This window comes from Dromiciops gliroides, chromosome 2 (genome assembly GCF_019393635.1).
Source record: "Dromiciops gliroides isolate mDroGli1 chromosome 2, mDroGli1.pri, whole genome shotgun sequence".
NCBI classification, from domain to species: domain Eukaryota; kingdom Metazoa; phylum Chordata; class Mammalia; order Microbiotheria; family Microbiotheriidae; genus Dromiciops; species Dromiciops gliroides.
Window position 1 is genome coordinate 310,299,900 of NC_057862.1, and position 19,490 is coordinate 310,319,389.

At 41.6% G+C, this 19,490-nt stretch overlaps 1 protein-coding gene across 24 annotated transcripts in view; it reads left to right on the forward strand.

The window, feature by feature from the left end:
• The window catches only part of LOC122740066 (protocadherin gamma-C4), a 249,367-nt gene that overhangs the window by 173,691 nt on the left and 56,186 nt on the right, over window positions 1–19,490 (forward strand). Inside the window, exon 1 of one of the 24 annotated variants that reach the window (XM_043981868.1) lies at window positions 1,160–3,887. The exons of 22 other annotated variants lie outside the window; for them this stretch is intronic. In XM_043981868.1, the coding sequence (XP_043837803.1) occupies window positions 1,464–3,887 (2,424 nt within the window). In that variant the 5' untranslated portion in view covers window positions 1,160–1,463. Of the gene's footprint in view, window positions 1–1,159; window positions 3,888–7,564; window positions 10,223–19,490 lie in introns of those variants that run through there. One more of the 24 variants, XM_043981876.1, reaches the window with a different exon arrangement.

Genomic DNA, 19,490 nt, shown 5'->3' on the forward strand with positions numbered 1-19,490 from the left:
CAAAGGGTAAATCTGAGATACTCTGTGGTTTGATTTAGGTTTTGGGTAGAGTATTGCTCATTATTCTCTCCCCCATCTCTAATAGCCACCTCATGCTTTTATTAAATGCTAAATAACAAGACAAATTCTTGAAGTAACTATTTCATTCAGACTTACTTTAAAATCATTTTCAAAGGAAATTAGTTCTTTATCCCAGAAGAAGCTCATTGGATATAAAATCTAAACTGACAGAGATCAGTCTTTGTATGTCATGTGCATATGGTAGAGTTGGGCAGTTTGACTTCTTAGGGCAGGGTCCAGGTTTCCAATTTTTTTATAGCAAAAATCTTTATGTTCTCCAAGGTAGGCTTTACATACTACTAAGAGGGGTGGCCACCATTTGCAAAACACAACCTAACATGCAGGCAGTTCTGTTGACTTTCCAATAGGAGAGCATGTCCTTTTCTCGATTCTAGAATGATTGTTCATTTCCCTTGAAGAACTTTTTCTAATCCCTTCCCCATTGACAATCTCAGCATAACCCAACAGTATTTTTCCTACTAGAATTTAGCACATTGATTTTGTGGAATGTGTTCTGGAAAATAACCACCAAAGCCATTCATGTACAATGTTTATAATTAATACACGAAGTCCGTTGAAGAACAGAAACCCTAAAGTTGACTATTGAAATGATCACAAAATAGCTACCCACGATCAACTCAGGAAAATAAAGATATGAAGAAAACTTTAATGGAACAAAGAAAGCATCCCTTTAAAACAGACATTCATTCAAAAGAACCATGATGAAAAAATGCTATCCACCTCCAGAGAGAGAAATGACGAATTCTGAATAGAGATTGAAGTATACTTTTTAAAAAACAAACCTTTCTTTATTTTTCTTATTTTATTTTTTGTCTGCGTTTTCTTTTGCAACATGGCTAACATGGACATATATTTTGCATGATCTCAGATGTATAATTAATATAAAATTGCCTTCTCAAAAGGGGGTAGCGAAAAGGAGGGAGAGCATTAGGAATTCAGTTTTTTAGATGAGTGTTTTAAAATTTTAAATGTCATCGGGAAATATTTAACGAAATGAATAAAAACATTTTTTTAAAAATGCGTTCACCTTCTGACGTCTTGATGAGCCCGGAACACCAGCTACAGATACTGAGCATGGTAGGGGGGGAACCCATTTCTTAACTCCAAGTTTGTGTAATAATTGCTGAGGACTCTGAGCGCCGCTGTTCACCAATCAGGGAGAGATGTATATACAAAAAGAGATCCAGTCTGATCCTCCCCACGCCTACCTCACAAAGCATGAGCAAATCAGAAAATCAAGCTCTGGAGCTGCACGGAGAAATTAGCCCACAAACCGTCCTAGTTCTTAGTTTTGGATACTGTCTACACAAGAGTGGATCCGGACAGAATTTGGGTAAGAGTAAGAGAATATAGAAAGCCGCAAGTCAAGTAGGAAAACCGAAATGACTGCATTACACAGGCAGCAGGCCAGCAGAGGGCGAATTCTGTTTTGCTGTCTCCTGGGGCTGCTGTGGAACACCGGGACCGGACAGATCCACTACTCGGTGCCCGAGGAGATGGAGAAGGGCTCTTTCGTGGGCGACATCGCCAAGGACCTGGGGCTGAAGCCTCGGGAGCTGTCGGAAAGAGGAGCCCGCATTGTCTCCAGAGGTAAGAAGCAGCATTTCGCTCTGAATGTCAAAAGCGGCAGCTTAGTCATCGGGGACAGAATAGACAGGGAAGAGCTTTGCCCGGGCTCCCTAAAGTGCCTTTTAAATGTGGAGATTCTCCTGGAGGACAAAGTGAAAATTTATGGGATAGAAATAGAAGTGACTGACATTAATGATAACTCCCCACGCTTCCAGGAAGATGAAGTAGTCATAGAAGTAAATGAACAGGCAGCACCGGGAAGGAAGTTTCCTCTTCCTAATGCATGGGATTTGGATGCTGGTACAAACGGTCTCCAGAGCTACCAGTTGAGCCTGAACCATCACTTCTCTCTGCACGTTCAAAGCAAAGCAGATGGAGCCAAGTATCCCGAGCTGGTGCTGGAGCGGGCCCTGGACCGGGAGGAGGAGCCAGTTCACCATCTCATCCTCATGGCTTCAGATGGGGGAAATCCTGTCCGCTCAGGCACTGCGCGCATCAGTGTAACTGTCCTGGATGCGAATGACAATGCGCCAGTGTTCACTCAGTCAGTGTACAGCGTGAGTGTTCCCGAGAACGTGCCTGTGGGAACGTGGCTGCTCACGGTGAATGCCACCGACTTGGACGAGGGAGTCAACGGGGAAGTGACCTATTCTTTCTGGAACATCCACGACAAAACCAAACAGATTTTCCAGCTGGACGTTCATTTAGGAAAAATCTCGACAATAGGGAATCTGAACCACGAGGAATCGGGATTCTATGAGATGGAAGTGCAAGCAAAAGATAATGCGGGACTTTTTTCAACAGCGAATGTGCTGGTAACAGTTGTGGATGTGAACGACAATGCTCCGGAAGTGACCATCACGTCTCTGACCCCCTCGGTCCCTGAAGGCTCTCCTTCAGGGACCGTCATTGCCCTTTTAAATGTACACGATCAAGACTCTGGAGAGAATGGTCGCGTCACTTGTTCCATTCCAAATAACCTACCCTTTAAATTAGAAAAAAATTATGGAAATTACTACAGTTTGGTGACAAGCATAGCCCTGGACCGGGAGCAGGTTTCAGTGTACAATATCACCGTGACAGCCACAGATCTCGGGGCTCCACCTCTTTCCACAGACACTCGCATCACCCTGCACGTGGCCGACATCAACGACAACCCGCCTACCTTCAGTCAAACTTCGTACTCCGCTTACATCCTGGAAAATAATCCGAGAGGTGCTTCCATTTATTCGGTGACTGCCAGTGATCCAGACAGCGAGGAGAATGCCCAAATCACTTACACTATTGCTAATGACATCTTCCAGGGGGATCCTCTCTCTTCCTATGTCTCCATTAATTCGGAGACTGGTGTCCTCTATGCATTGCGTTCTTTTGATTATGAAAAATTCAGGGACTTGAAGCTACAAGTGACAGCTACAGACTCGGGGGAACCGCCTCTCAACAACAATGTATCTCTGACTCTGTTCATCCTAGATCAGAATGACAATGCCCCGGAAATCCTGTATCCCACTTTTCCTACCGATGGCTCTAGGGGGGTAGAATTGGCCCCTCGATCTGCAGAGCCAGGCTACCTAGTGACTAAGGTGGTGGCAGTAGATGGAGATTCAGGCCAGAACGCCTGGTTGTTCTACCACCTACTCAAGGCCACAGAGGCTGGGCTTTTCTCCGTGGGCCTACACAATGGTGAAATCAGGACTGCTCTGTCATTCCTCGACAAAGACGCACTCAAGCAGAATCTTGTGGTGGCCGTCACAGACAAAGGAGAGCCACCCCTCTCTGCCACTGTCAGTGTCACAGTGGTTGTGGCAGACAGTATCCCTGAGATTCTCTCGGATCTCAGCATCATGGAAACCCCAGAGACCACTAATAACTCAAAACTCACACTCTACCTTGTTATCTCCGTGGCTTCAGTTTCTTGTTTATTCTTTGCCTTCATTATCACCTTATTGGCACTCAGACTACACAGGTGGTGGAGGTCTCATCTATTGGGGATGGGCAGTGACAAATTTGGAGTAGTCCCTGCCTCCCAGATTGTGAGCACAGATGGAGTTCAAGCTTTTCTCCAGTCATATTCTCATGAGGTTTCCCTCACCACTGACTCTGGGAAGAGTCAGCTTGTCTTTCCTCAACCCAACTATGCAGACACACTTCTAAGTCTGCAGAGCTGTGACAAAAATACACCTCTTTTGTTCTCCAGTGATTCAGAGTTTAGTAAAGGGATTCAAAATATTGTTCAGGTGAGTTCATTTCTTTGTCATTTTACCACCATGAGATGTTCGCAGAATTCCCTTTTATCTTGAATAAAAGTAAGTGTATGCCAAAGATTGTTTAAAAGAAGCCCCAAACCTGGAAGTCATAGGGAAATTTCCTTGACTTTCTTGTGGAGTTCACCAAACGCAACATGCATTCCCAGTTTCTTGTGTTATGGAGGACTTTGTTGACCATTGATTTGGTGGTGGCAAGTAGTTCTCTGACCAAATGTCTAGTAGTTGTTTTACTGACTTTTACGTAGTTGACAGATATCAAAGCAGTTATAAGTGAGAAAGACAATTTTGATCCTGGTAGGAAATAATAATAACAATAATGTTAGTATATCATTTTAGATAGTGCATTTAAGTTTTACACAGTACTTTATCTTATTTGAAAAAGTTAAGCTAGTTAGCATTTTAAGTGTAACATTTTCTAAGATTGCCTTTGTTTCTAAGGATTTCTTGTGTTTATACTATAGATGTGTAGCAAAATACTGTTTAAGTTCAATCCATTTCTTTCTTGGTGTTTAAAATTAAGGCATCGGGCAGCTAGGTGGTGCAGTGGATAAAGCACTGGCCCTGGATTCAGGAGGACCTGAGTTCAAATCTGGCCTCAGACACTTGACACTTGCTAACTGTGTGACCCTGGGCAAGTCACTTAATCCTCATTGCCCTGCAAAAAGAAAGGATAAAATTAAGGCATCTTTTAAAGTCATTGAGGGCACACATGTAATAATTACATCCTCCCTGTTGTGTCATTTTAAAAAGCTAGTTTGTGATATTTCCTCCACTTTCTAACTTATCCATTCATGGATTCACCAAACATTTGTTAAGTGATTGCTGTGTGCAATGTCTTAAAAAAATGAGTCACTTCTCTTCTCTCACAAAGTTTATGGTCTAACAGAGATGGGAACGAACATACTCTGGTAACTGTAATACAATTATATACAATAAGCATTCTAAGAGGAGTACTCCATTCTATCATATCAGATGAGCTAGGAGAGTATCTTGAACTGTGGGCATCAGAGAAGGAGATAGTACTTCATAGAGAAGGTGGTGCCTAACGTGATCATTCCTTGAAGGAGAGGAAGTTAACAAAAGGATATGGGAAGAGCTACAAAAGGTGAGGAGGAGAAGGATATTCCAAAGTATAGACAACATCATGGTCAAAAACAGAAGTGAGAAAGATCCAGATGTATTGTCTTAGAGCATGTAATACAGTTTACCTGAACCACATAAGAGGAGTATTGTGAGATTGTGGAGGTCTTAAGTTTTAAAGAATATTTTGAAGGATTTTGAGCAGACATGACATCATCTGATCTTTTTCTTTTAAAAAAAGATGTTTTATTGGTGCTTTTTCTTTATTTTGTTGTAGCTTCCTAATGATTTCTCCAATAGTCTTTTCTTTGTAACAAAGAAACACAATTAAGAAAAACACATAAAGACATTGATTAAGTCTGAGAATATATGTCTTGTTTTGCAATTACATTCTTGTCTCTGATTAGAGTGAGGAATCATACTTCATTATCAGTTATCTGAAGTCATGAATCATCACTGTATTGATCAGAGTTCTGCCTTTCAGTGTTTTCCTTTACATTATTGTGATCACTGTGTAAATTGATCTCCAGGTCCTGCTTGCTTCATTCTGTTGTTTTTGGGTTTTTTTAGTGAGGCAATTGGGGTTAAGTGACTTGTCCAGGGTCACACAGCTAGTAAGTGTCAAGTGTCTGAAGCCGGATTTGAACTCAGGTACTCCTGACTCCAGGGCCGGTGCTCTATCCACTGCGCCACCTAGCTGCCCCCCTGATTGCTTCATTCTGAATCAGTTCTTACAATTCTTCTTAAGTTTATCTCAATTCTTCATATTTGTTGGCTTTATAGATGATAATTTCTTTTGCAGGATCCTTAGCACACACTGAATTTTTAACAAATCATTACTTTCCTAGGAAACACTGATATGTCAGTTTTTTAGCTAACTGATTCTCACAGCAAACCTAAATTGAAGGACAAGGGCAGGAGAAATTGGGAAGGGAGTAACTGTGGCAGTCAGATTATAATTGATCCTTTTACAAAATGATAGCCTCCTCAGAACCAGATTAGCCAAATTACCACAAAAAGGGCAAAAAAAAAAATGAAAGAGAAAAAACATGCTTCAATCCACAGTATTAATCCATAAGTTATCTTATCTAGAGTTGGAGAGTATTTTACATGATTAATCCTTTGGAGTTTTGGTGGATCATTGTATTGATTCCGCTAAATCTTTCACTGCACTGAACTTTTCAGTGAATTAAACTGTGTCTAATGGGGGGAAATTTATCTTTATAATATTATTGCTACTTTGTAGATTGTTCTCCTGGTTCTTCTCACTTTACTTTGCATCAGTTCATATTAGTCTTTCCAGATTTTTTGAAACCATCCCCTTCGTCATCTCTTACAGTACAGTTGTATTCCATCACATTCATATACTATAACTTGTTAAGCCATTCTACAATTAATGGGCATCTGCTCCGTTTTCAATTCTTTGTGGAAGGAAGGATTGAAAGGAAGGAAGAGAAAGAGAACTTCTATAAACATGTTGTACATATGAGTCATCTTCCTTCAGTCTTCTTGGGATATAGACCTAGTATTACTTGGTCAAATGATATGCATAGTTTTATAGCCCTTTGGTCGTGGTTTAAATTGTTCTCCAGGATGACTGGACTGGTTCACAGCTCCACCAACAGTGCGTTAGTACACTCCTTTTCTCAATTCCCTCCAGCATGATTAGTTTTCTTTTCTGTCATCTTAGCCAGTCTGATTAGTGTGCACTTCTCAAACTTTCTACACAGAGCTTAGAGAATCTAAAATGGTCAGTGTTTTGAAAGTGAATGACCCAGGAGAATTCACTTTCTGAGATCTCATAGAAACTTCTACACAATTCCAACCGACCATCCCCTCAAAGGTTCACTCCCAGACTATAGCATTCTATACTTTCAAAGGTGGATAGAGCACCGGCCCTGGATTCAGGAGTACCTGAGTTCAAATCCGGCCTTAGACACTTAACACTTACTAGCTGTGTGACCCTGGGAAAGTCACTTAACCCCAACTGCCTCACCAAAAAAAAAAAAAGTAGAAAGGGGGAAGCATCCACCACCAAATAAACTTCAAGACTATATCAAAACCGATTTCTAAAACTAGAAGACTGAGAAAACGTGGGCATCGGGGCGCCCTGGATAAAGTACTGGGCCTGAAGTCAGAAAAACTCATCTTCCCAAGTTCAAATGTAGCTGTGTGAGCCTAGGCAAGTCACTTAACCCTGTTTGCCTTAGTTTATCTATAAAATGATCTGAAGAAGGAAATGACAAATCAATCCAGTATCTTGGCCAAGAAAACCCCAAAGGGGGTCAAGAAGAGTCGGTCACGACTGAAATGACTGAACAACGACAAATACTAGAAATCCAGAAAACTCCAAGATGGAATAAACCCCTCAGGAAATATTTTTGCCGGCCGATAGGATTATACCCGTTTACTTCCAAGAGCAGTGTCACGAGAGAAAGAGTTCTGTTTGCACTCAGTTCTATAGACTCCTGGTGGCGCACTTACTTACTTACTTACTTACTTGAGTGCAGTTCTAGAAAAGAGACTCCGAGCGCCGCTGTACACCAATACGGAGCCAGAACTGAGACTCGAGATCTATTGGAGGAGACTCCTACAGAGTAATTTCCTGCACCATCCCAGGGCTCACAATCAGAAAGGCGACCCTATCTTTAATGACTGGTGCTTTCTTCTCAACAGAGCTTGCCCCGGATGCTCTGCTCAATAGCCACTAAGTAGTGACACTTCTTCGCTGTGGGGGGAGTCTTAAAATCCAGAGATGGTTTGAAGTGCGACTTCCCTAAGCTGGAAAGACAGCGGTACTAAGAGCCCGAGAGATGGGAAGCAGTGCTGGGCAGAGGGGCTGGCCGCTCAAGAGGCAAGTACTGTTTCCTTTCTTGGCGTCTTTGTTCTGCCGCGCGCTTTCAGAGCAGATTCGCTACTCGATTCCCGAGGAAATGGCGAAAGGGTCGGTGGTGGGGAACCTCGCTAAGGATCTGGGACTGGAGGTCCGCGATTTATCCTCCCGGAATCTCCGGGTTAGTGGAAAAAGAGAATTCTTTAGTGTGAGCTCGGAGAGAGGGGACTTACTTGTTAGGAATAGAATAGACAGAGAGCAGATATGCCCCCAAGCGAGAGTTTGTGCTCTGACGTTAGAAACCATAGTTGAAAACCCCTTAAATGTTTTCCATGTTAACGTGGAAATTGAAGATGTAAATGACAATTCGCCACAGTTCAGGAGAAACGTCATCAATTTAAATATCTCTGAGTCTACCCCGCCAGGTGCAAAATTTGCATTAGAGCCCGCCCATGATCCAGACACAGGACTCAATTCCCTACAGACTTACTACCTAAGCACCAATCCTGTATTTTCCTTCGAAGTAAAAAAGAAAAAAGATGGCAGTAAATATGCTGAACTTGTGTTAGAGAAACTTCTAGACAGGGAAAAGCAAAGTTCCTATCACTTGGTCCTGAGTGCCGTGGATGGCGGGAACCCAGCCCGAAGCGGTACCGCTCAGATCAGAATCAATGTCACGGACGCCAATGATAATACCCCTGTCTTCAGTCAGGACGTCTACAGGGTCAGCCTACCGGAGAACCTGCCCCCAGGCTCCTCTGTGCTGCGTGTGACAGCCACGGACAGGGATGAGGGAGTGAATGCGGAAATCACTTTTTCCTTCGACCGTTCCTCTCAAAGAGAATGGCAAGTGTTTTCTCTGGATCCAAATAGCGGGGAAATTACAACTCTGGAGAGCCTAGACTTTGAAAAGACCAAAGACTACTCAATGGTGTTAGAAGCGAGGGATGGGGGCGGTTTGGTTACTCAGTGCACCGTTGAAATCGAAGTCCTGGACGTAAATGACAACTTCCCGGAAGTTATATTCACTTCCATTTCAGCACTGATTCCTGAAGATTGTTCACCTGGGACAGTGGTAGCCTTGGTGAAAACACCAGACCGAGATTCTGGAGTCAATGGGGAGGTCACGTGCCACGTAGAGGAAAATGTACCCTTCAGACTAGAATCCTCTTCCAGGAACTATTACAAGCTGCTGACAGATGGGCCGCTCGACCGAGAACAGACCCCACAGTATAACATCACAGTCACTGCCTCCGACAAGGGAAAGCCCCCTCTGTCCACCAGCAAAACCCTCACCCTCCACATAGCTGACGTCAATGACAACCCTCCCGTTTTCCTCCAACCTTCCTACGTTGTGTACGTCCCTGAGAACAACCCCTCTGGAGCCTCCATCGCAAGAGTCTCAGCCTCCGACCCAGACCTGGAGGAGAACGGCCGAGTGTCCTATTCCATCGTCAGCAGTGACCTGGCCCCTCTGCCTCTGTCCTCCTACGTGTCGGTCAATGGCCATAGTGGAGCCATCTTCGCTCAGCGCTCCTTCGACTATGAGCAGGTCCGCACCTTCGAGCTGACGCTGCAGGCCTGTGACTCAGGCTCCCCAGCCTTTTGCGCCAATGTCACCCTGCAGGTGTTCATCTTGGACGGCAATGACAACGCCCCAAACATTCTCTACCCGGCCCTGGGGCCTGACAGATCGGCCCTCTTCGACATGGTGCCTCGCTCTGCCGAGCCAGGATACTTGGTCACCAAGGTGGTGGCGGTGGACGCAGACTCGGGACACAACGCCTGGCTAGCCTACCGCGTGCTGCAGGCCACGGATCCGGGACTCTTCAGCCTGGGGCTGCGCACAGGTGAGATCAGGACTGCTCGGGCTTTGGCTGAAAGAGATGCAGCTCGGCACCGCCTTCTGGTCTCTGTGCAAGACGGAGGCCAGCCCCCTCTGTCGGCCACTGTGGCACTGCACCTAGTCTTTGCAGACAGTCTGCAAGAGGCAATGCCTGAGATGAAAGAGGAGCGCTCGGAAAATTTAACCACTCAGTGGAAAGTTAATTTTATTCTGGTCATTGCATTGGCTTTAGTATCTTTTGTATTCCTCCTCACCGCAGTGTTTGTGCTAATTTTTAAGTGCCGAAAACCCAAACAGCCCCTAGTATTAGATTCTCTTCCCACTGACCTTTATTCTAGCCTGGGACCCAGAATCACCAGTAAATGTAGCAATGGGACATTGCCATTGCCATATTCCTACGAGGTGTGTCTTACTTCGGATCCAGGACAAAGCGAGTTTACTTTTCTGAAGACAGACCCAACAGATCTGAAGTGCAACCTCGCTGGTGAAATCAACTCCAGGGTTGGTGGTCAGCCTGAACTCTGGGACCAGAACTCTCCTTCTAAGGTGAGGCTCTTGTTTGTTCTTAAGGCCAAACATAGGCCATTATAATTATTTTTCACCATCATTCAGAAACCATTGTGCCTGACAATTCTATGCCTCATTAAATACACCCCCAACACGTGGTCCTCTGTCTTTAATTCCATTGCAAAGTAGGAACCACAGAAACCTCTAAGTAGAACTTCTCTTGCCCTTAATTTGGATAACTTAATTTACTATCTTTCTGTTTCTCCCCCTTTCCCCTTTCCGTCTTCATTTCTCTTGTTCTGGTTGTGAGGCACCAGTTACTTTTTAACTAAAAATGTCCAAAAGAATCAACAATTTTCTACTCTTTCTTAGAACAAGTGGAAGATGTTCAAGGTACTTAATGATAAAACACTTTCCTGTTTCCTAAATTCTTACTTTACACGAAAGATTTGAGACTGAACCATTGGCCACACTTCTGTAACACTTCTGTTTCTAAAAATATTAGTCTGGCGGTACTAGACTAATCTGGTACTTTATATGGATTAAAGAAGGGGGCATTGCTTAGACTTTAGCAAAATCAAGCTATTTACCCTAAACTTTTTTCTATAGGAAATAGAAATTTAGAAATTTTCTTCCCAGTAGCTACTTTTATGCTGGTTCATTTCATTATTTCGTTTGTTCTTGTGTTGTTATTTTTTACTGGTGTAATATCAACAATGGACAGGCCCTCTCTTCTATGACAGAAATGTTAGAATCTTTCTTCCTTCTTGACAGTGCATTACTCTCTTCTTTACTCCTTATCATTTGAAAGCTTAGCAGAGTTGTTCCTCAATAGAAAGTTAAATTTTTTTCTGGACAACTCAGAAAAAGAACACTTTCTCTTTTTAAATAAGTTTTTATTGATTTCTTTCATTTTTTTACACCATAGTTTCCTTCAGTATCCTTCTCCTCCCCCTCCCCCTCCCAGAGAGGGACATTTTTAAAGACAAAAAAGTTGAAAAACAATCACCACACCTGATCAATACATTGAAAAGGTCACAATATGTGCAACAATTGTGATCCTCCCACCTCTGTGAAAAGGTGGGGTGAGTGTCTTCTCATTTCTTTGAGTCATGTTTGCTATTTATATTTTTTCAACATTAATTTTTGATGATTTCTCCTCTCCCCCACCCTTTACATTGTTGTACTCTATTGTGTATATTTTTCTTCGCTTTGCTTACTTAATTCTGCATCAGTTCATGTAGATCTTTCCATGCTTTTTTGTATTCATCATATTCATAATTTCTTACAGCACATTAATATTCCATTACCAAGTGCTGCAATGTGTTTAACCATTTCCCAATTGATGGGTAGCTGCTTTGTTTCAAATTATTTTTTATCACAAAAAGTTGTTATAAATATTTTAGTCGATAAGGGGACTTTCTTCCTATCAGTGATCTCCTTGGGATATAATAAGCTTAGTAATGGAATTTCTGGGTCAAAGGGGATGGGTATTCTAGTCACTTTATTGCATAATTCCAAATTGCTTTCCAAAATGGTTGTACTTATTCACAACTCTATCAATAAGACACCAGATTACCTATTTTGCCACAACTCCTCCAACATTGACTATTGCCATTTTCTGTCATTTTTGTCAATTTGCAGAGTGTAAGGTAAAACTTTAAGGTTGTTTTGATGTGCATTTTCCTTATTATTAGTGATTTGGAATATCCTTTCATGTGGTAGGTAATAGTTTACATCAATTGCAGATGGCCTTCTCAAGGCAGGAAAGATATGGGATTATCATTAGCAGAAGTGGATGGATCAAGTGAGGATGTTTTGAAGATGGTGGAGACATGGATATGTTTTTGGGCAATAATGCAATAACCAGTAGATAGTTTGGGTTGTGTTTTTTACCCCCATTTTATGGTTTTCCTTCTTTAATTAACTAATTCTGTCTCTGTAGAGGCTTTTTGGTTTCATGTAATTAATGTTGTCTATTTTATCTTTTGAAATTGCCATTATCCCTTATTTAATTAAGAATCCATCTCCTACCTATAGCCATAATAAGTATATAGCCTGCTTCTCTTTTAATTTGGATAGTATGATTTTCAATATCAAGTTAACGTATCTATTTAGAATGTATTGTGAAATATAGTGTAAGTTGTTGGTATAAGCCTAATTTGTGCCAGGTTTCCTCCAAGTTTTCCCATTAGCTTTTATCAAACAGGGTGTTCTTTCCTAAATAATTTATTTTTTCCACTTTATCAAATGATGGGTTCCTGAATTCTATTGCTTCTGAATCTCCTTTATCTAGTCTGTTCCACTGATTTGTTGTTTTGCATTTTTAGGTCATTATCAGATGATATTGATGACTGACGCTTTATAATATAGTTTGAAGGGTGAAAGTGTTATTCTTCCTTCCTCCCTACCTCTTTTCATCATTTCCATTGAAATTCTAGATCTCTTTTGTTTCAACAAATTGATTTTGCAATTTTTATCAAGTTCTTTAAAGTATTCCTTTGATAATTTGATTGGCATGGCATTAAAATGTATATTAACTTTGGTAGTATAGTAATTTTTATTCTTATATTGTTGTGGTCCAGGTCGTGAGCACTGAATATCTTTACATCCATTTAAGTAAGTCTTTATTTCTTTAAGAAGCACATTGTCCCTGAATCTACATAAGTCTTTTGTAAGCTCTGGTAGATTGATCCTCAGATACATTGTGAAATTTTTTGTTACTTGCAATTGGATTTACCTTTCTCGTATTGCCTCTTGGTATTTTTGTTTATTATGTAGAAATGTAATTGATTTTTGAGTGCTTACTCTGAGGGTTCAACCTGAAACTTTGCTGAAACTATTCTCTCAATTAGTATCTTTGTTGATCACCTAGGAATTTCCAAGTAAACCATCATGTCATCAGAAAATAGGGATAATTTTATCTCCTCATTATCCATCTTTACAACTTCGATTTTTTTCCTCCGGTCTTATTGCTATTACTAGCATTTCCAGGGCTGCATCAAACACTCTGACACTTGGGCATATATTTCTTTTTACTTCTAAAGCTGGAACTGTCATTCATTTCTTTTTGTACAACTATGAGAGTATTAATAAATGTAGAGATCTGGGGCAGCTAGGTGGCACAGTGGATAGAGCACCAGCCCTGGATTCAGGAGGACCTGAGTTCAAATCTGGCCTCAGACACTTAACATTTACTAGCTGTGTGACCCTGGACAAGTCACTTAACCCCAATTGCCTCAACAACAAAAAAATTAATAATAATAAATGTAGAGATCTTCAGAGACTAGCATTCTACCTGAAAAGTTGCTCATAACTGGGTAGTTTTTTAAACCTTTAAAACTGAATCAGTAGGAAAATCAGATTGTTGTTGAGCTTCCCATTCATTGCCTTTGTCTGAATAAAAGAAAGCATTTCCCCAAGACTCCACAACAGAAAATATTAATTTTGCATCTTTGATGGTTACGAGGGTTGAGGCAACTTAAATTACTTTAATTATTACTTGACAGAATTGTTGTGGGGGAAATGGGGTAGGGGGTTTGGGTGGGGGATAGGGGTTTGGGAAAGAGGCTAGGGTTTGGGGGTCTTTAGGAATTCCTCTTTAAATAATTACACCCGGGGGCAGCTAGGTGGCGCAGTGGATAAAGCACCAGCCCTGGATTCAGGAGTACCTGAGTTCAAATCCGGCCTCAGACACCTTGACACTTACTAGCTGTGTGGCCCTGGGCAAGTCACTTAACCCCCATTGCCCTGCAAAAAAAAAAAAAAGAATCACACCTTCTTGCACACAAAAGCAGTTCGAATAAGATAGTAGTTTATTTAGAGGAAGGGGAAGGGAAGGGAAGGGAAACCAAGAGAGAAATCACTGGACTTCTTCTCATGGGGAGAAAAGCATGGCACAGAGCATGGCTCTGAGATACCAATCTCCTCAAGGAGGAGACCAACAGGTACTTTTATAGAGGACTGATGGGGTTGACCATCTGACTGGAAAGTTCCCTTAGTGAGGGAGGACCATCCTCCACTGGTGGTGGCTGGAGGAGTTGGGTGAAGGGTGACTGCAAATCTCTCAAGCCATCTCCTCAGGACACAAAGGCAGCAGCCACACCTAATCTTATCTCCCCAGGGTTGAGGGAGACTAGAATGAAGGGTGGAGGTCCCCAAGCTAGCTCAGTCCAATCTGGTTCCACTTATCTCTTTAGGTGTGTCTGTCCTTTGGTTTAGCTTCTCAAGGAGAAGGTTCCTCGATGTACCCCAGAGAACTTCTGGGGTGCTCTGGGCCCATAACAGAATGATACATGTTTGCTTGTTTAGAACTTTAAAGGTTATTGTGTTGGTTGGAAATATTTTTTGCCTTATTTATACTTCTTGTTGTTGTTTTTCCTTTGTTCTCAAAGGAGGACAATGACATCAGGAGGTGATGTCATGGCTTTCAGTGAATTGGATTTAAGTGAGAGAGGACTGTGCAGTCATCAGTCTCACTCTCTCCTCCAGAGCCATCTGAGTCCAGTGGCAAGATATACATCAGGATGACTGGAGATGGCCCCAGATGTTTAAGGCAAACTGGGTTAAATGACTTGCCCAGAGTCACACAGCTAATAAATGTCAAGTATCTGAGACTGTATTTGAACTCAGGTCTTCCTGACTCCAGAGCCAGTGTTCTCTCCACTGTGCCACCTAGCTGCCCCCATTATGTATGCTCTCCAGAAGGTGTATGGCTTATTTAGAGAGATAGAGCACTTGAATTTTGGAGAAAAAAGATCTGGGCTTTTGTCTCAGTATATCACTTATTGTCTCTTTGCCTCAGTTTGTTCATCTGTAAAACACTTACAATACTTCTCTCATAAAACTGTTTTAGTCAAAAGTCAAGAAACATTTATTAGGGGCAGGTAGGTGGTGCAGTGGATAGAGCACCAGCACTGGAGTCAGGAGTACCTGAGTTCAAATCTAGCCTCAGACACTTAACATTTACTAGCTGTGTGACACTAAGCAAATCACTTAATCCCCATTGCCCCGCAAAAACAAAACAAAAAACAAAAAAACAAATGAACTATATATGGAATAAACAGGAAATTGATAGAGGGAGAGATTGGAAAATCCTCCTTGTAGAAGGCAGAATTTTAGCCAGGGCTTGCAGGAAAGCAGGGAATTCATGAGGTAGAGATAAAGGGTAAGGGCATCCAAAGCATTGGGGACAGACAGTGAAAACAATGTCCTTGGGAGATGAAATATCCTGTTCAAGGAAAAGCAAGGATTTCAATTTCACCAAGTTGAAGACTATATGTAAGGTGTAAGAGGACTGGGAAGGGGGGAAGCAAGTAATGAAAGGTTTTAAAAATCAAATATTATGTTTGGTCCTGTAGGTAATAGAAGCCACCTAAGTTTATCAAGCAGGGGAGTGGTGGTGTGATCAGACCTGGGCTTTAGGAAAATGACCCTGACAGCTGATGAACTGGAGTGGGGAAAGACTTGTGGCAGGGAAACCAACCATCAGGCTATTGCAATAGTCCAGGTGTGAAATGATGAAGGCCTGCACTAGGGTGGTGGCAGTGTCAGAGGAGAGAAGGGGTCATATTTTCGAGAATTTACAAAGGCAAAATTTATAGGCCTCATCAACAGATTGAATAATAAGGGTGAGAGAGAGTGAAGAGTCAAAGAAGACACCTAGGTTGATAGCCTGGGGGGCTTAGAGGGTGGTGGTGTACAGGACAGTAATTGAGAAGTTTGGTAGGGAGGAAGGTTTTGGGGGAAAGATAATAAGTTTAAGTTTGGGATATGTTGACATCCAATTCAAGGTATCCAATAGGAAGCTGGAAATACAAGACTGGAGGTCAACAAAGATGTTAGGGCAGTTTAAGTAGATTTGAGAATTATCAGCAATAGAGATGATAATTGAATCCATGGAAGCTGATTAGATAATCAAATGAACCAGTATCGAGGGAGAAAGGAAGAAAGCCAAGGAAAGAGCCCTATAAGACACCTGCATTATCAGGTATGACCAGGACAATGATCCAACAATGGAGACCGAGAAGGAATCAGAGACAATACAGTAGTATACCAAAAATCTAGAAAGAAGAAAGTATCAAGGAGAAGAAGGTGATTTCATGTGCCAAAGTCACAGAGAGGCCAAGAAGGATGAGGATTGAGAAAACACCACTAGATATGAGAATTAAGAGATCATTGGTAACTTTGGAGAGAGCAATTTCAGTAGAATAATGAGGTCAGAGACCAGACTACAGAAAGTCAAGAAGAGAATGAAAGGAAAAGGAGGGATGCATCAAATGAAGATCACCTTTTCAAGGAGTTTAGTCACAAAAGTCAGGAGAGATATGAATGATAGGTAGCAGAGGTGAATGAAACAAGTGAAAGTGTTTTGAAGATAATAGAGACATGGGCATGTTCCTAGGCAGTAAGACAAAAGCCAGGTAGTAGATAGGAAGAGATTAAAGATAAGTGAAAGGTTGGGGATGCTAGGGGAGGCAATCTCTTGGCAAAGACAGGATGGAATGGGATCACTTGTGCCCAGAGCAGGGTTTGCCTTGGCAAGGAGAAGGATCATCCAATCATATGAGATAAGAGTGAAGGAGGATATATTGGCAGAACACATCTGAGTGATATGAAATGAGAAACAAGGGAGAAGAGGGAACTCTTGGTACATGGTCTCAAGTTTCAATGAAATATGAGGCAAGGTTCTCAACTGAGAAAACAGTGGTAATGAAATCCATGAGGAGATTTAAGGAGGAATGAAAAAGTTTGGAAAAGCTATTGTAGTAAGTGGGAGTGAGTTAATTCAGGATGTGTACAAGTATTTTCTTGCAGCAGTGATTGTTCAGCTGACTTTATGTAACATAAATCTGTAGTAGACCCCTTTAGTGTGAGTTCATGATTTTCTTCTTCATTCAGCAGCACATGCATGGGTGGGTGGGGGGGGCAGCTAGGTGGCACAGTGGATAGATCACTGGCCCTGAAGTTGGGAGGACCTGAGTTCAAATCTTGCCTCAGATACTTACTAACCTTGCCAAGTCTCTTAACCCCCAAACCCTTAAACATCTGGGACCATTTCCAGTCATTCCGATGTATATCTTGCCACTGGACCCAGATGACTCTGGAAGACTGAGTAAGGTTAGTGATCTTGCACAGCCCTCCCTCACTTAACTCCAATTCACTGCAAGTCATGACACCACCCAGATGTCTAGCTCCTCCTTTGAGAACAAAGGACAAACAACAACAACACCACAAGCATAGGAGGAAAGACAGGGGATGGTAGGAGTGATCTAAGGTTGAGACTTGGCAGAGCATGATCTTTGATAAGATAAGGAGACATGGGACTCAATGGAATAATGGAAGAGGATAGTATAAAGTTGAACTGGTTCACTTTCAAGAGTTCATGACATTCCCCAATTGAGAAATGGTCAAAGGATATGAACAGGCAGTTTTCTGATGAAGAAACCAAAGCTATCTATTCCCATATGAAAAAATGCTCTAAATCTCTAATGATTAGAGAGATGCAAATTAAAACAACTCTGAGATACCACCTGACACCTATCAGATTGGCTAAAATGGCAAAAAAGGAAAATAATAAAATGTTGGAGAAATTGTGGGAAAATTGGAACACTAATTCATTGTTGGTGGAGCTGTGAACTGATCCAACCATTCTGGAGAGCAATTTGGAATTATGCCCAAAGGGTGATAAAGCTGTGCATACCCTTTGACCCAGCAATACCACTTTTAGGTCTTTTTCCCAAAGAAATCATGGAAAGGGGAAAGGGACCCACATGTACAAAAATATTTATAGCTACGTGGTAGCAAGGAATTGGAAGTTAAGGGGGTGCCCATCAATTGGGGAATGGCTGGACAAGTTGTGGTATATGAATACAATGGAATACTATTGTGCTGTAAGAAATGATGAGCAGGAGGACTTCAGAGAAACCTGGAGGGTCTTAAGTGAGCTGATGATGAGTGAGATGAGCAGAACCAGAAGAACATTGTACAAAGTATCATTAACATTGAGTGTTGATCTACTGTGATGGACTATATTCTTCTCACCAATGCAATGGTACAGAAGAGTTCCAGGGAACTCATGATAGAAGAGGATCTTAAAATCCAAGAAAAAAAAAAGAACTGTGGAGTATAGATGCTGAATGAACCATACTATTTCTTTTGGTTTTGGTGTTGTTGTTGTTTTTTCTCTTTTGAGGTTTTTCATCATTGCTCTGATTTTTTCTCTTATAACAGGACTAAGGCAGAAATAGGATTAATGTTATTATGTATATATATATATATGTGTGTGTGTGTATAGATATATATCTATATGTATATAGATATATAGATATAACCTATATCAGATTACCTGCTGTCTAGGGGAAGGGGGAGGGAGGGGAGGGAGGGAGAAAAGTCTGAAATTGTAAAGCTTGTATAAACAAAAGTTGAGAGCTATCTTTACATGTAATGGAAAAAATAAAATACCTTATATGTAAAAAAAAAAAGAGTTCATGACAGGAAAAAGGGGAGAGTATAGCCAGTGAAGAAATGATGGCCTGGGGTAAGAACTGAAGGTTTGAAATTGGAGGTCATAGTGTAGGAAAAGGTTTGGTTTTGGAAGGCAGAAGAGGTAGAATTATTAACAGGGAAGTGATGCCTTTGTGGTTGATAGCAAAACTATCTTTATGTGTCTCAGGTGGGATAGAGGTATAGGTAATGGGAAATTAGTAATTTGAGGAACTGAGGGTTAGGGTATTAGAGGAAGTATCAAAATGTATATTGAAATCTCCTAGTATGATAGCAGTAATTGAAGAGGAAAGATTGTGAGTTAAATACTGAATTCATTGAGGAAGGAAGAGGACCATCCTGGAAGTCGGTTGCAACAGCTACCAGAAATTTTATTTGGTGGTAGATATGGATTGAGTGAACCTCAAGTGAGGAGAGATTACTGAGTTATAGTGGTAAAGAACAGTAGCAATGGGAAGAAAGGAGAATTCTACCTCCTCTACCTTGACCAGTGAGTGGCAGGGAGGGTATGAATCAAAGTGCAGCCCATTGCTGGAAAGGATAATCAGGGAGCCTGTGTCATCTGGAGGTTTCTGTGAAAGCCAAAGATAGAAGGAGTGAGAAATGAAAAGATGAAAGCAAGTTTGTTGCCTATGGATCAAGCATTCCAGAGGGTGTTATGGAAGGGGTGGGTAGCTTTGGAATGAGACTTTGGGGAAGTTTAAGGGGAATGGAATAAGGGATCAGGAAGTGGGGGCACAGTGTTTATCAATAATGATCTAATCAAGACAACAATGACCTATGTTCAGAATCATTGGGATGG